Raw genomic sequence first — 16,222 nt, forward strand, 5'->3', positions numbered from 1 at the left:
TCTGTATTGGTCTGCGGGGAGACCAGGTTGTCCTCCTCTTTGTCCTGTATGTGATCCTGTGTGTACATTAGCACCTCCTCTTTTCCATTCTCCATACTGGGGATGAGTGGAGGCATGGCGGGGAGGGTGGGGCTGAGCGGGGACTCCTGTGGGGTGGGCGGGGACAGGGTGGACAGGGTGGACAGGGTGGGCAGGGTGGGCAGGGTGGACAGGGTGGACAGGGTGGGCAGGGCGGGCAGGGCGGGCAGGGCCTTAGCCATGGCACAAGCCATTGCAGCAGCCAATGAGTGCGGAGTGTCGTAGAGGGCGGAGATGGCCGAGGAGATGCTCTTCTGCAGGTCCTGGTTCTTACTGACCGAGTCCTCCTCATCAGAGGAGAAGGACGGCAGCGTCTCCAGGTTCCTCTTCAGATCCTCGTCCAGTGGCTTGCAGCTGCTGAGAGCCAGGTCTGCCCCGTCACACTGCCCCCCCCCGCTAAATGTTCCTGCAGCCTGCTGTGGAGGAGTCGGTAGTAGAGCAGGAGGAAGTGAGGATAAGGGCCTGATGCCCCCCTTCAGAGAGGAACACAGATCCAGGGACTCCTGCTCATGTCCGAGTTCAAGGCCTGACTGCTTTTTGCCTGTCTTCAGGAAGTCAAGAAAAGAGGTCATGAAGCCCGGTTTGAAGTCAAAGGACTTCTCATCAGCCTGCAAAAGCAAACAGAGCCAAACTAATCACTGAGGAAGGCTATATTCTTCTCTACATTGCAAAAAACTGTTTCAACCAGTAAGCTTGTCTAATTTTCACTCCACACGACTGGATTCACAGAGTTTTGATTTATGTTTACCACTAGATGGCAGCAGAGCCTGCGGTTCCCATAACTTTATTACGTTGTAAACAAAGTCATGTAAATGTGAGCAAACAGAGGCCTCTTCACACATGAAGCAGAAACATTGTTCATATGAAACATTAATGTGCCGGAGCTGTGATGTATTCCCATGTCTTCCTCTGTATCTGTTGTATCCAGTGTTGGGAAAGTTCACTTTCTACATGAACTAGTTCAGTTCACAGTTCACACATTTTAAAATGAACTAATTCAGTTCATAGTTCATAATTCAAAATGTTGAACTAAAGTTCATGGTTTCAAAAATGAACTAATTTATAGTTCATAGTTATTTTTTCAATACGTTGCTGCGAGCTATTATTTGTCTCCTGTACGATGTTAATGGGCCATTTCAATGTTTACAATATCCTCAGAGGGCCGTACAAGTTATTGACCTCTGCTTAAAAAAATTACAGCCCATTCATTTCATTCTGTGCAAAGAAAAAGCAACCTCTTAATCCAGATATCTCACCATGACTCGCGTATGCATGCACGTGCACGGTGTGGCGTGACCACCAACACAGAAAGATATGGACACAAGATGTGTGCAAATGTATTTAGTTTCCTATCCATGTGAACATGATTTAAGTGGGGGGGGGACCTAACCTCCTCTACGGGGGTCCGGGGGGCATGCTCCCCTGGGAAGAATTTTTTTTTTTTTAAATGTTGAAGTTAAAAGCATCAATCTGGTGCACTTTGAGAGCAACATTAGGAGATCTATGGACACATCTCTCAACACCCAAACACAACTGTAAGCAGATTTTCTTTTAATGTATGGATATTTGACAAATCACTCCCCTTTCAAACTGTATTCTTCTTTATTAATAACTGTCATATAGTATTTTATACCTGTTTACTTTATTCTCTTGTTTTTTTTATAACTATAATGATCATATAAAGATGTGCCTTTACCTCACTGGTTGTAGACAAAGCTTCTTATATTTGTTAGCATAGCTAGCTAACCAGATGCTAATGATAACAACACAGTTATTGACTGTATGACAGATGAGCAGATCGCCACTGGGCTTTCAACTAAAGACACAGACACGCAGAAACTGCGGCATGTGTATGGACTTATCGGTACTGCAGTTTCTGAAGTGCTGGAGTGGCGTTCTGGTGCTCTCCGTCAGAACTGCACTCCTGTCAGTCGAGACATATACCACGTGATGACACGTTTGGCTCGTGTTGTGTTCATGGACCCTGACCTTGGCCAGGAAAAACAGGCACTCGCTTGTTTAATTTTTTTGCGATCTAGATTTCTTTCATTTTTTTATTTTTTGCGTGTGTTTATAAATTACCTCGAGGGCCGTACCAAATTGTCTCGCGGGCCGTATACGGACGGAGGCCGGAGGCCGGAGGTTCCCCACCACTGCCGTAGAGTCTCTGCTCTCGGCTTCGTCCATACTAATGAATTCATTCATTCATTCAATGCTCGCCGGTTCCGCGGTTCCACATTGTTTGTTGTGAGGAGTCTGATATATTTAGTACATTTATATTTTAGTGCGACAGCCAGGGGTGACAGGCGCGTACGCGTCACAGGCAGCTTGCTGTTGCCAGATTGGGTGGTTTTCCGCATTATTTTGAAGCCTGTTTACGGTGTGTTTTAACTGGGTTTTCGGCTGAAAGGCATATGAAATCTGGCACACTTTTGAACGCCGTTATAATACAGTGCTGAGAATGAACGCACTTTTGAACGCCGTTATACAGCGCTGAGAATGAACGCGTTCTCAATTACATTCATCTAGCGGAAATACAGTACGTTCAGTTCACGTTCGCCCAAAATATGAACGCGTTCATGAACGATCGTTCATTGAACGCGTTCAGGTACATCACTGGTTGTATCATACACAGGCTCCCCCTCTACTGGACTCTATGGGTGCTACCCTCAATCATGCTATGCGAGCATTCACCTACTGAGATATCCATAAACGTAGCCGGCCCCTCGGTGTGGGCCTACCTGAACGTAGTATGGCTGTATCAACAGCCTTGTTTAACGGCGTGAGTGTGGAGGACATATGCACGGCGGCGTCTTGGTCTACGCGAGGCCCCTTCATAAGGTTTTATCTCTTGGACATGTCTGGCTCCTTCTCATCGTCTGTACTTGCTGGGGCAATACAGGACTGGTGAGGGGGGGGGGCTGTGCCCCCTGGACATAATGCACTTGTGTTTTCCCATGCTCCTTAGGGACCCGGGAAACATGGTGCACGGTAAGCCCCATGCAGGGCTGGAGGACTCTCCCTGCACACTCTACACGAGGTAAGCGTGTGTGAGTGTGTTTTACCCAGCCAAGTAAGCTGCGGCCGCGACTTCTCCACGGTCTCAACCGGAGGAGAGGAAGTTGCGGTGCAGCTGTTGTTAACCAAAAGCCGGTCAGGGGCAGTGTGATGGGCGTTTATCCAGTAGATGACGTCCAGTAGAGGGCGGAGCCTGTGTAAGATATAACGTATTGTAACCCTAGTTATATAAGCACAGGCGGAGCCCTCTACCTGAGGCCCTGTCTGTCCTATGCCGCTCACTGAAGAGGGTGTAGGATGACAGTCAGGAGGCGTGGCCGCCTTATATACGGTGGGCTTGCGCGTGCATTTAGGTAGGCCCGCCCCGAGGGGCCGGCTACGCTTATAGATATCTCAGTAGGTGAATACCTGTGCTTATGTACTAGGGTTACAATACGTAACCCCCCGTTTCTGGGATCTGACAGACAGAACCCTCCAGGAGATCCTGCAGGACCTTTAAGGGCTTCAACTAAATGACATTTATTTTTTGATAAACAATTTATTTGATTCCATCTGATCATCTGGTCTACACAAATTTAAAATATATCCTGTTTACTACTAAAATGTATGGAAGTTTTGCTTTAAAAAAATGGCAGATTGGGATATTTAAATGTTTGCAGAAATGCATGTTATTTAAAAAACAATAATTTAGATGTGCGGTTCATGTGGCTGGTAATAAAGCTTCACAGACAGCAGGTGGCAGCAAGTGTTCTGCACTGGGAAATGTAGTAACCATGGCAACGGCTGCCCTGGTAACAGCCATCTCTCCTCTCTTTTGTCAGTCTGAAAGAACTGGCTGTCAGTCAACAATAACCTCCTTCTCTCTAAACCTCCAATCACTCAAAATGGCTGAGAATGCAGGTATTATCTTTTAGTTGCACTGGAGCCTACGCCACTAAATCAAATCTATATTTAGTTTGAGCTCAGCTGGGCAACATGCTACCTTTTGTACAAGCGCCTTCAGCAGCTGAGGTGTGAAGAAGGTGGAGGATGTGTTCTCTACTCCGGCTGCACTTTGAATGGATGAGGTCTGAATTATATATGAGGCTCTGGGCTTTGCTCATTTACTCCAGGGTGTGAAGCGACTTACTGAACTGGAGAGCTTCTGCACAGCATCCCAGGACTCAGGATTCAGCGGATCCTCAATGTCTTTCTTCCACGTAATCTGTGTTAGGATCAGAGAAAACTGCTTTTAAACATGGGTTTACTTTAACTTTACATCAACAATGTAATGTCATCCCATTCAAGATGTGTGCAGTCATCTGCAGGGTGTCATCGTCTGGGTTTCTTACAATCAGGGACACAGTTATTTAGATTAACATTAGGAATACAAATATGTAAACAAAATGATAGGTGTTCAAATACTTAATAACCAAATTGTATATCAGTTTGGCTTCATTGGAAATCTAAGGTGTCACTTCAGGCAACAGAGTCTGCAGAGACATTGAACCTTACTGTTGCTGAGGCAACTAGATTTAATTTCCCTCCAACATGAAATCCAAGCTGTCATGCACAATCCTCTGCAGCCCTTCTTTATGTACAGCTGCTTCTCCCACACCCTGACACGAAGAAGAAGGATCTGTCTCTACACATCGTTCAGTTCTCATTTTCTGCATGGATGCAAAGCGTCCTCCGTCTTCTCTCCCGCACAGTTCTGCTGCTGTTTCTCCACACGTTACTTTTAATGTGGCGGTTACATTCAAAGTAACTTTTTCAATAAGCAGCTTCTGAAGAGCATGTCTGTATTCTGTAATACTTCAAAAAGAAAGTCACTCTGCTACTAGTCAAGAGAATACATGTTGTCTTTGTCGTGTTACATTTAAAACGTTTTAATAAAACATCTTTCAGCCAAATTCAAAACTGTTATGCCCCGTTTTCAATCATGAAATGTTTATAGAAATGTAGTTAAATATTATCAATAATAATACATGTTATTCATATATTTAGATTTTTCAAGGAATTCCATTATTTCCGGTTACACAAAAACTATAACATCCTGTCAATCTGATTTCCACAGATCTGTTCTGGGGGAGCATAACACAAAACTAAAGAAAAAGGAAGCAGATTCTAGAAATTGAGACTCTAAATTGCATTTTTGAATAAATAAATACATTGTTCAGAAAAGTATATTTTGCCTCGGAAATTCTGTCAAGACATTGTACATGCTTGTCACCATGACGTCCCCTCTGAAGAGGAACCCCCCCTCAAGCTGGCGTGCGTGATAAGACAGAGAGATGAGAGACTCACAGCTTTGGCCACACATCCCACACTGCCACTCATCCACATGGACCCGGTGAGGTCTTCATTCATATGCCGCTCACCATCATTTCAAACCATTGGAGCGCGTAAGACTTGTCATTGAATGCAAACAGACATCCCAACAAAGACAAGTCTATCATGAGAGAGAGACTCGTGAGCAGTCAGACGGGACACGGGACTGCTTTACCTCCACAGCTTTATGCTGACTCTTCATCATCTCCTCTGGAGCCAGGTTCACCTCACTCCTGTTGATGTCCATGGCGGAGCTGGGTCCAGGACTCAGGCCCAGAGAGGGCGCAGACCCCACCGACCCGTCGGACAGAACCGGCTCGGCGCTGGACAATGAGTCTGTCCTTAACAGTGATTCTGATGGAGAAAGGGTGGGGACGGGCAGTTTGATCTGAGAGAGACGGATGTATGGGAAGGGTTAGAAAGACAAAGAATGTGAAACATTTCTCTTGTTATAATTGCTGTAGTTTGGCTTTATAGGAGATATGTGACAAAGGCCAGCAATGCTGATCGTTAATTCCCTCGGGGGGGCTTCACAGAGATATATTACAACTGGCTATAATGCTAGTCAGGAGTGCGTGTACATGCTCTGAGCAGTGACTATGACTATGGAAGAACAGAGCCAGTACCTTAGGTGTGATTGGATCTTGCTGTGGCTGCTGTGGATGATGATGGTGCTGTTGCTGATGCGGTTGTTGGATAGGACAGGAGACATGCTGCAGCTGCTGCTGCTGCTGCAGCTGCTGCTGCTGCAGCTGCTGCAGCTGCTGCTGCTGCTGCTGCTGCTGCTGCTGCTGCTGCTGCTGCTGCTGCTGCTGTGGAGCGTGCTGGAGGTCTGCCTGCTGTCTGTGGTGTGGCTGTGGATGCTGCTGCTGGACATGCTGCTGCTGGCTGAAGTGCTGCTGCTGATATGGAAGGCTTTGTGCTTTGTTCATATTGTAATGCATTTCAACAGTCCCTTCCTCCTTCCTGCCACGGCCTCGACCCCGTCCTCTGCCCCTCTTGCCTTCTCCAGCCACTGTTCCCATCAGCCCCCTGCAGTAGGCAGGCTCAGGAAGTGGACGTATGCGTGGTCTACCTCGTGGACGGGGAGGGCCTTCACGTTTTGGTTTAGTGGGTTTCCTGCCTCTTTTCTTTGGGCCTTCCTGGGGGAGGAGTTGTGGAGGGTGGGCCAGGGAGGAGTAGTTGGAAGCGTGGCAGAAGTCTATGTCACCCATCATTGGACTAGGCCCACTTGCTCCTGATGAGCCACCAGCCTTCCTACAACTAGACACCAAGTCAGGCAGCAGGTCAGGAAGCCGACGACTGTTCAGGCGAATATCAGCAGGACCATCAGCCTTATCCTCATCATCCTCAAACTCGTACTCCTGCGCATAGTTTTTCTTTGTTAGAGGCTGGGGGTCACGCCGCTGTTTGAGCAGGTGGAATGAGCTTGTCTTCAGCAGCTTCTTGGGTCGAGAGGAACAAAATATAGGCGAGGTAAGACCAGGAGTCATTGCATTTCCACCCACTCCCACAGCACCGGTCATCTTGTTGACTGAGCCATCATCCCCTTGTACTGCTGAGCTCAGCCCCATAGTGGGGGTTTGGGATTGGATAAGGCCGAGCTGGTCGGTATTCACAGTGGAGGGAAGCTCGTGGGACTTCATAGAGTCAAGGTCTAAGTGTAGGTTGCCATTTCCTGTTCCTGGATGGCTGTGGCAATACTGTCCATACCCTTGATCACTGTGGTGACCAAGCATCCCATAGCCCTCTGCAGCACCTCCTGGTTTTAAGCTCTCCTCCTGCCCATGGCCCTGGGCCAAGCTCTCCTGAGCAGTCTGTCCGGCCCCAGAATCCTCCGCACAGCTCGACTTGTAATCAGCCGAACAAAACATGTCTTCCATCTCAGGAAAGAAAGAGCGGTCTTCGTCGTGTAGGAGAGAATCTGGAAAGCAGATGGATGTTAGAGGCCCAAAGCGCTGCTGCTGCTGCTGCTGCTGCTGAACTTGACTCTGTCCTGCTTTTCTCACCGGGCTGGCACCGTCAAACTGGTGCTGTTTCAGCTGGTCCAACTGGGAGTGAGACAGAGTTTCAGCGTCCCTTTGCTGGGGCTGATGCTGTTGTTGAGGAGTTCCCATGTGAGAGTGTGGGAGAGCTAATTGGGAGAGCGCCAGCTGATGGTGAGTGTGAGCCTGCTGTTGATGGTGGGCGTGGGGGTGGACGTGGGCCTCAGACTGGGTGAGGTGGTGCAGGTGAGAAGGGGTGGGCAAGCTCAAATCTGGTTCAGACAGGAAGTCATGGAGATCGGAGGCTGTTTGTTGCGGAAGGTTGTGGGGAGTAATTCTGTGTTGCTGTCTATGCCTGTCTCCTCCCCCTCCCTCCCCTCCAGCCCCTCTCACCCCTGCTCTGTCCAGAGCTCCCCCACTGCCTCTGCTGTTAGTCCCAGAAAGAGATTGGTCCAACATTTTTAGTGAAGACACTGAGTTCTGACTGGCTTGTGTTTGATCTCTTGGCTGGCCTCCAAGGCTGTAGTGGGTTTCCATAGCCTGGGCCTGGAGCTGGATCTGGAGCTGTGAGGACTGGTCCTGGGGGTGGGAATCCCCCCGGGTAGGCCCTGCTCCTCCTATTGATCCCAACAGAGCTTGCTGTGATGGAGCTTGCTGGGGGTCCATCTTGGTGCGGGTGGTGTGAGAAAGGACAGACTGCATCATGTGAGGAGGCTGGGCAGGGTCTGTTGGGGAGTCTATCAGAGAGAGGGGGACCTGGCTTTGTCGAGCCCGCTGCAGATCTGGTGTATTACACAAGTAGGCATTGTCATTGGCCTCTGAGGACTTCTTCAGCTCCATGTGAGGCTGGCTGTGGGAGAGGGGATGAGGAAGGCTGTGCTGAGTGTGTAGAGAGTGCTGTGTGTGCTGAGAGTGCCGGGGGTGCTGGGAGATCTGGGGATGCTGAGAATGTGAGGACACGTGTGAGGTGTGATGGGTGTAAGGGTCCCCTCTTCCATAAAGCGCAACAGACTCCAAGGAGTCATGCTGGTGGTGGGGGTTGGTAGTGTGAGAGTGGGAGAGCGGGTCGCTCAGCCCCTCAGGACCGGACTTGGTGGCAATCATCTCTGATTTGACCTGCTGCTGTTTCTTCCGTGATACTTCCAACTGACTGCTAAGGCCACTGCCTGCCTCACTAATTGATGTTCCCGGACCTGAACTGCTGGGCAGGGTGTTGGTACGGATGACACTGTGAAGGTGGTAGCGCTCTTCAGATATCTTGTTGATATCATAAGTCACCCCCTTGCCTTCCCCTTCCCTAGCCTGTGGGAGAGTCTGGGGCAGCAGCTGAGGAGGTGGGTGATGCTGGGACGGGTGGGGAGTTGAGTTCTGTGCGTGTAGTAGATGATGGATAAGGAAATCCTCATCATTTTCTTCCTCGTCTTGGGATCTATCAACCACCTGCATGTTGGTTTCTGTTTTTGGCTTGGGGTTTGTTGTGTGGTAGGACTGGTTCTGCGCGAGGTGTGTGTCAGGGAAACCTTGTGATGAGGACATGAAATTAGGCGAGAGAATGGAGGACATATATTTAGTAGCCCCTAAGCCCCCAGGGGACTGTGCAGGGCGAGCAGCAGCAGGAGAGTGCAATCCAGGGCGACTGGTGGTGGAACTGATGGAGGGCGATGGAATGGACTCTGGCAGGTGGTAGGAGTCGTTGCCGCCATTTCCAGCAATAGCAGCCCTGCTCCCTGATTCTGCAGATCCAACACCACTGCCTGGTACGGTTCCACTTGACCCGCCAGCAGTGCCATACCCCAAGGAAGGACTGCCGGCTCTTCTTAGAGACGTTGGACCAAAGCTTGAGTCCCCAAAGACTATCTCTGCTGAAAAGGAACGTCCTCCTGAACCAATACCAGTGAAAGCCTTCCCTCCAGATCCCCCTGCTCCAGAGCTCAGGTCCTGGGCAAGAGGTGAGGTAAAGCCACCAAAAGAATGGGCCATATGTGCGGATGAAGGCTGGTTAGGAGAGTAGGCCTGGGCATGTTGGGAAGTGGTATGATCCGGTAGGCCCGTGCTGGATTTGGCACCAGGTGGAGAACCATAGGTGGAGAGGCTTTGCTTAGATGCTGGCTGTTGAACAAGGTTGGATGATACCAATGGTAGAGGGGGGGGTGCCGGAGCTGATTGAAGTGGGGGCTGCTGACAAGAGGAGGAAGACAAGGAGCCAGTGCTCGTCTTGGAGCTAGAAGTAGACCCAGAAGAAGTGGGAGGGGCTGAGGGTGGAGTGTGTGGGGGCCGGGAGGTGGAGGATCCTGAGACTGAAGAGGAGTAGCCACTGTTGGAGCTTGAACTCTTGGCTACCTTAGTGCCAGAGGAGGGGGTTGAGGAGCTGGAGGATGGGTAGGGGGTTTGGATCGTAGGTCGATACGTGTTGGACTCCAGCCGTGGTGAAGGCTTGGGGTTGGAGGAAGGGCTCTGCTCCCTCCCAGGACTGCAGGACACTCCCGTGTGCCGGTGGTGGCTGGCTATCTGCTGGTAGCTGGAGGACCCCCCAAAGCTGGCATATTGCTCTGCTGTGGACTGGGATGGGGAGGAGCGTTGGTAATGCTTGATCACACTGTCCTGCCGGGAAACTGGCCTCTCTTGAGAAGGCTGAGTCAGGGGGGGGGCTGTGGGCAGCAGGGCTGGAGTGGAAGAGAACATGGAGGAGTTATAGAGCTGGGAGGACTGGCTGTGGAGCTGAGAGGACAACAGGTTGAACTGGGGAGATGGCAGGTGGCAACTGGAGGAGGTGGGAGGGCCCTGGGTCTGAGAAGGGCCCAGGACCTCCTGGGACCCTCGATAGGTGGAACTCTGGGAAGACAGCAAACGATCTAAGCCCAAGCTGGTCTGGGAGGGTGTTTTGATGTGCAGCAGGGGATCATGGGGGGATAACAAACTGTTGGAGGAGGGGCTAAATGAAGGTGTGTCCTGCAGGGACAGTGAGGGGGTGAAGGGTCGTGTGGAGAAGGAGCCAGGATGTTGGTAAGCAGAGAGGGCAGAGGAGGGGGGGAAAGAGGTGGAACCAGGAAGGGCCCCTGAGATAAAGAGTTCCGCTGGGGCCGGCGTATGCATTGCTAGGGGACACAACATTACATGGACAGTGTTGGTAAATGCAGGTCGGTATTCAAATTTAAAAACACAACAAATTGGTAGTTAGATTACAAACCCACTACTTTTTGGATACTTTTTGCAAATGTAATGACTTTTTTCATAAATTAAATTATTACTTAGGATATTTTTCAATTGTAACAAGAACTAACATCAAGCTATTGTTGCATTTCTCATAACAGGCTGACACTCACCAGTCTGCCAAGAAGGAGTGCGAAACTGAGAAAGGAGGGAGGAGGCAGAGGGGGGCGGCTGTGGCCCCCGTGACTCCAGAGCTGAAATCAGATTCATGACAGAGGGGTCTGGACCCGAAGTGCTGGCATGGTGGAGGCTGGCATCAAAGAAGCCGGACAGGCCTGGCAACAAATCACAACCGGATAATACCATTATCATATAAACAGTTTAAGAAAAGGTGCCTACTATTTATTTTATTGAGCCCTGAGTCATATGAAGATCCCAGTGTTGCAAATTATAAAAGCACAGAAGCCATGCCTCTCTGCACTGTCCAAATAATATTATATTCCTATCTGGACTAGTGTTGCACGGTGTACCGATACTTGAAAGGTACCGCGATACCCTGCCATTAAAAACGTTACGATTCCTCTGTTTCATAAGTATCGGTACTTTAAGAATGACAGGGAAAAGTACTCCGGTGAGAAAGTGCCGTTTTAATAAGAGCCGTGTGTGTTCTATTTCATCCTTACTGACCGCCAGAGGCAGTGCTTTAGCACTGGATATCTTCCGTCTCGCGCATGCGTAGGTCGAATATTTATATCAACAAAGTCACGTGTGACCTCGTATGACCCCGGAAGCCAGTGTTGTCAACGAGTTCAGTCCTTTTTCATCTTCTCGCTGCGCAGGTTACTACTTTTTGAGTAGAAGCCAAGCTAGGTTATTGAAAATTAAGATTCTAGCTCATCGCTACCTGTAGCCTTGTGATCGTCTCGATCGGAGCTGCGGGCTAGGAAAACGCTCGCCCTCCAAAGGCTGCGACGAGCTAGCTGTCCGCCCTCCCAAGGGAGGGGACTGCGGTGTTCACCGCTCGGACCCTAGGAGCTCCGGACCGGTAAAGAGCGGACGCTCCTGCACGTCAGCCGGTGAGATCGCTACCATTTATCGCTGATTGTGCTATCTATTCTCAAGCTAATGAGATAACTGTGTACAAGTTAGCCGAGGGCTCTCGCTAATTTGTTACTGCGCTAGTGAAGGGAGCGTCTCCGCCCCCTCTCACTACATACATTTGGTTCCTTACCTGTTCTATCGTCCAGTTAGCTGAGTGTTTTCGCTCAAGCTAACTGTTACAGCGCTAGTGAAGAGTGTCTTCGCTCCCCTCTCACAGCTCACAATTAGTTCCTGTTCTATCCCCAGTTAGCCGAGTGCTCTCGCTCAAAGCTAACTTGCTACAGCGCTAGTGAGGAGAGTGTCTTCGCTCCCCTCTCACGGCGCACAATTGGTTATTTTATTTAATCGTTTATTTGACAGGGACATGCACTGTAATGAACACTTAAGACATTTAAATATGTCAAGCGTAACAGTGCCAGATTTAGCTTTGAGCTACTTTCCATTCCCTCGCATAAAACATTTAAGGAAATTAAATGTTACAAACAGGGTAAAAAAACAAAATACATGATATGCAAGGAGTGGCAACGACATATAAAGTGCATCCATTCTCCAGTTAACTGAGTGCTCTCGCTCAAAGTTAAAGGGGACCTATCATGCAAAATGCACTTTTGTACGTCTTTTATACATAAATATGTGTCCCCGGTGTTCCAGGGAACTCACCAAGTGTCAGAAAACACAACCCTCTCTATTTTCCTCTATACCAAAATCCCTTAAAAAGGGGCTGCAACGGATCTGATACAGACTGATCCAGATTTGAACACTTCTATGACGTCACAGAAGTGGCGCTACGGCTATTGGGCCAACTCCACCAATCAGGAGGAGACAGCCACGGACATTGCCGTTCGAAAGTGCTGGAGACGCTGTAGTACATATGCCAGGCCTGTAGATGGTGCTGTTCTCACATAATCAGCCCATCAGCATGATCTGTTTGGTATTTTGGAAAATAAAAAAGTATAAATATGTCTTATATAGGTATGGTCCGACACTATATTATTCAAATATAGCATGATAGGTCCACTTTAACTTGCTACAGCGCTAGTGGAGAGTGTTTGTGGGCGGTGGTGGCGAAGTCGATAGGGACTTGGCTTGGCAACTGGAAAGTCACCAGTTCAAGTCCCGGCAAGACCAAGTGCTACCGAGGTGTCCCTGAGCAAGGCACCGTTCCCCACACTGCTCCCCGGGCGCCGTTCAAAATGGCAGCACACTGCTCCTAACACTAGGATGGGTCAAATGATTTTTAATAAAAAGTCCATCTCCATCTGTTTCCGCTCCCCTCTCCCTGCTCACAGTTGGTTCCTGTTCCATCCTCCAGTTAACTGAGTGCTGTCGCTCAAAGCTAACTTGCTACAGCGCTAGTGAAGAGAGTGTTTCCGCTCCCCTCTCCCTGCTCACAGTTGGTTTAATGCCCGTTCCATCATTCAGTTAGCAGAGTGCTCTCGCTTAGGCTAACTCGCTACGGCGCTAGTGGAGAGAGTATTCTCGCTCTCTTCACACGGCATAAAGCCATTAACTGACTTCATTGTTCTCACCCCAGTTAGCAGAGTGCTCACACTCAAGCTAACTACTATTGTGCTCACTCCCCTCCACTGCATATTTGTTTCCTGGCCCAGTTATTTACAGTCAGCTGAGTGCTCTAGCTATCGCTAGGTCTAACGGCTCTAACACCTGTATGGCTCCTCTTTAACCAGAGGATGGCCATGACCGTTGCCCCTCTTGTCTTGGCCTCGAGCATCTGAGGAAGGGCCTTTCGGAGGACCCGTGCATGAATTGCACCATCATGCCTCGTGCGGTAGGAGCTGCTAGACTAGCCGAGGTTGAACTACTGACTGAGGGTGGCCTTCCCCCTGCACAGTCGACTCTGCACAGCCCAACCTACCCATCCTAGGCGTTGGGCCGCAGAGGCTGCAGGTGCACCGCCCAAGAAGAGGACTAAGTCTGATAGGCTGTCCTCCAGGGTGGACCTACTCTCTACTGAGCTAGCCCAGATAAAGTCACTTCTCTTGGTTCTCCATTCTGGTGCCCGTGCAGAGCACGCCGCTGCCCACCCGTGGCTGAGCTGGTTCCAGATGACGATGTGTTCTCGATGGCAGCTTCAGTCACTCAATTTGATGAGTATGACGGGGAGAGCCCATCCCATGCTTCTGGGCCTGGCTCCTGTACCTCAGCTCATGGTCCCTCGGAGGAGGCAGATGATGGCTCCACGGGTACCGGGTACCGTCATTCGCATGGCCCTGGCTCACCAGCAGCTGGATGCGCAGCAGCCCGAAACAGCGCCTGCCAGTGTGTTCTTTAGGCGCACTCTTCGCAACCTTTACTGTTCCTCCCTCTTGTGAGTATCTGAGGGAGTTACATGCATGCTGGAGGACACTAAGGCTCTTTACAGTCTTACGTCCGATGGCCGAGCCCTGGCAGCCATGCAGGATGCGGAAAGAGTTGGCCTTGACCACACGCCGGCTGTTGAGCCTACCATTGCTTCCCTCATAGTTTCCCCTGACGAAGCTCTGAGGTCGGAGGCCAGGTGCCCTCGACTCCAATGTCGGGTCACTGATGACCTGCTCACTAAGGCTTACGATTAAGCGGCGCGCATGGGCCGTATAGGCAATTCCCTCTCTCACCTCATGCTCGCCCTCTCAGCTTCCCCGCAGCAGGATGCAGGCGTTCACTCTGATGTCTAGAGAGCGTGGGCGCCTGATGTCCACTCTCGTCCAGACTCGTCGCCAGGTTTGGCTGACACAGTCACACTTATCAGAGACATGTAGGACTCTCCGTCCACCGGCTCACCCCGGTGCCCGCCATGGGCCTCAGCGCCCCACGAGGGGGCTGGCCCGCTACGGTCCTGTTAACTCGCCCCCAAGGCAGCCTCGATATCCGGTGCCTAACCGTCGCCCCCCCAGAGCCAGAGGCCGGGGGGCAAGGTACTGAGGGTCTGGGGCCGGCTGTTGGTTATCTCTCCCAGCAGCAGCTCAACTACCGGGTAGCTCAAGCTTCAGACCCCTGGGTGGTTTCCACCTAACCCAAGGGTACAAGCTTCAGTTCCGACGCTGGCCCCTAGTCTTCAGCCGGGTCAAGATGACCACCATAAGCGACCTGGCAAAAGAAATTGCCCTAAACCAGGAGCTGTCAGTCCTCCTTGCCAAGGGTGCAATCGAGCCTGTGGACCCCATCTCACAGCCCGGGGGCTTCTACTCTACCTACTTCCTGGTAAGGAAGAAAGGCGGTGGACTTCGCCCAATCCTCGATCTGAGGGGACTCAACAAGTTCCTAAAGATTTTACCTTTCCATGTGCTGAGCACAGCGGACGTTCTTCGTACCGTGGCCAGGGGGGAATGGTTCACATCCGTCGCCTTGAAGGACGCTTATTTTCATGTGCCTATTGTGCCTCATCACAGGCAGTTTCTTCGCTTTGCCTTCAGAGGCCGTCATTTCCAGTTCAGGGTGTTCCATTCGGACTCTCCCTCTCCTTAGACGACTGGTTAATCTGTGCACCATCCCGGTTACAGACGATCCAGGACACGGCTCTCCTTCTCTCTCATGTCGCCCGGCTAGGCCTCATGGCGAACATGGAGAAGAGTTGTCTGAACCCCTCTCAGAGCCTAACCTTCATTGGGGTGGCTCTGGACACAGTCACTCAACCAGCGAAAGCAGTGTTCTCGCCCCCACTCCTGGTAGACGTGATGCTTTATTCTAGCAGCAGCCGACTGGATAGGCTGTCCTGCTGAAACTTCTTTTTTTTTCCAGCTAGGTGAAGGCATTGCTTTCGCTCCCGCTCCCTCTGCTGGTAACATGGATGTAGTTACATCCCTTTTGTGTTCGGCGAGTAGGAGCGTTGCTCTACTCTTTCCGTTCAGCAGGTAGCTGGTGAAGGCTGTGTTCTCGCACCCCGCTCCCGCCTACGCTGCATCTGGCATTCATTATTAACTCAACCAGTGAGCGCGGTGTTCTCGCCCCCGCTCCTGGTAGACGCGCTGCTTCATTCTAGCAGCAGCTGCCTGGCTGAACTGCCCTGTTAAATTTCCTTATCTAATCCACCTAGGTGAATTCAAGGCAGGTCACTCCACAGAAACTGCTCTCATTGCTGTCACTGATGAACTGCACACTGCCAAAGCAGCTCCTCTGTCATCATCAACTCCTCTGTCATCATCCTGTTGGACCTGTCTGCTGCAGTCGACACGGTGAACCATCAGATCCTCCTTCACTCTCCAAGAACTTGGAGTTTCAGGCTCTGCACTTTCCCTCCTCACCTCATACCTCAAAGACCGCACCTACAGGGTTACTTGGAGAGGGTCCGAGTCTGACCCTTGTCAATTAACTACAGGGGTCCCTCAGGGCTCTGTTCTTGGTCCCCTCCTCTTCTCGCTGTACATAAACTCGCTCGGATCTGTCATTAGCCCGCATGGTTTTTCATACCACTGCTACGCTGACGACACCCAATGAATCCTGTCCTTCCCCCGCTCAGAGACCCAGGTCGTCGCTCGCATCTCTGCTCGTCTAGCTGACATCTCTTAGTGGATGTCCGCTCATGATCTCAAGCTCAACCTTGACAAAACTGAACTGCTTTTCCTTCCGGGAAAAGATTGTCC

The 16,222-nt window shown here is 50.5% G+C and overlaps 1 protein-coding gene across 1 annotated transcript in view; it reads right to left on the bottom strand.

Annotated features, from left to right (window-relative positions):
- The window catches only part of LOC117443697 (proline-rich protein 12-like), a 57,690-nt gene that overhangs the window by 17,930 nt on the left and 23,538 nt on the right, over positions 1–16,222 (bottom strand). Inside the window, exons 3-7 of the mRNA XM_034079602.1 lie at positions 10,715–10,876; positions 6,033–10,486; positions 5,582–5,794; positions 4,226–4,300; positions 1–686 (exon numbers count right to left, since the gene is read on the bottom strand). The exon at positions 1–686 is cut by the window's left edge and continues 164 nt beyond it. Coding sequence (XP_033935493.1) covers positions 1–686; positions 4,226–4,300; positions 5,582–5,794; positions 6,033–10,486; positions 10,715–10,876 — 5,590 coding nt within the window. The remainder of the gene's footprint in view (positions 687–4,225; positions 4,301–5,581; positions 5,795–6,032; positions 10,487–10,714; positions 10,877–16,222) is intronic.

The sequence above is a fragment of the Pseudochaenichthys georgianus genome, unplaced genomic scaffold, assembly GCF_902827115.2.
Source record: "Pseudochaenichthys georgianus unplaced genomic scaffold, fPseGeo1.2 scaffold_661_arrow_ctg1, whole genome shotgun sequence".
In the NCBI taxonomy this organism is placed as follows: Eukaryota; Metazoa; Chordata; class Actinopteri; order Perciformes; family Channichthyidae; genus Pseudochaenichthys; species Pseudochaenichthys georgianus.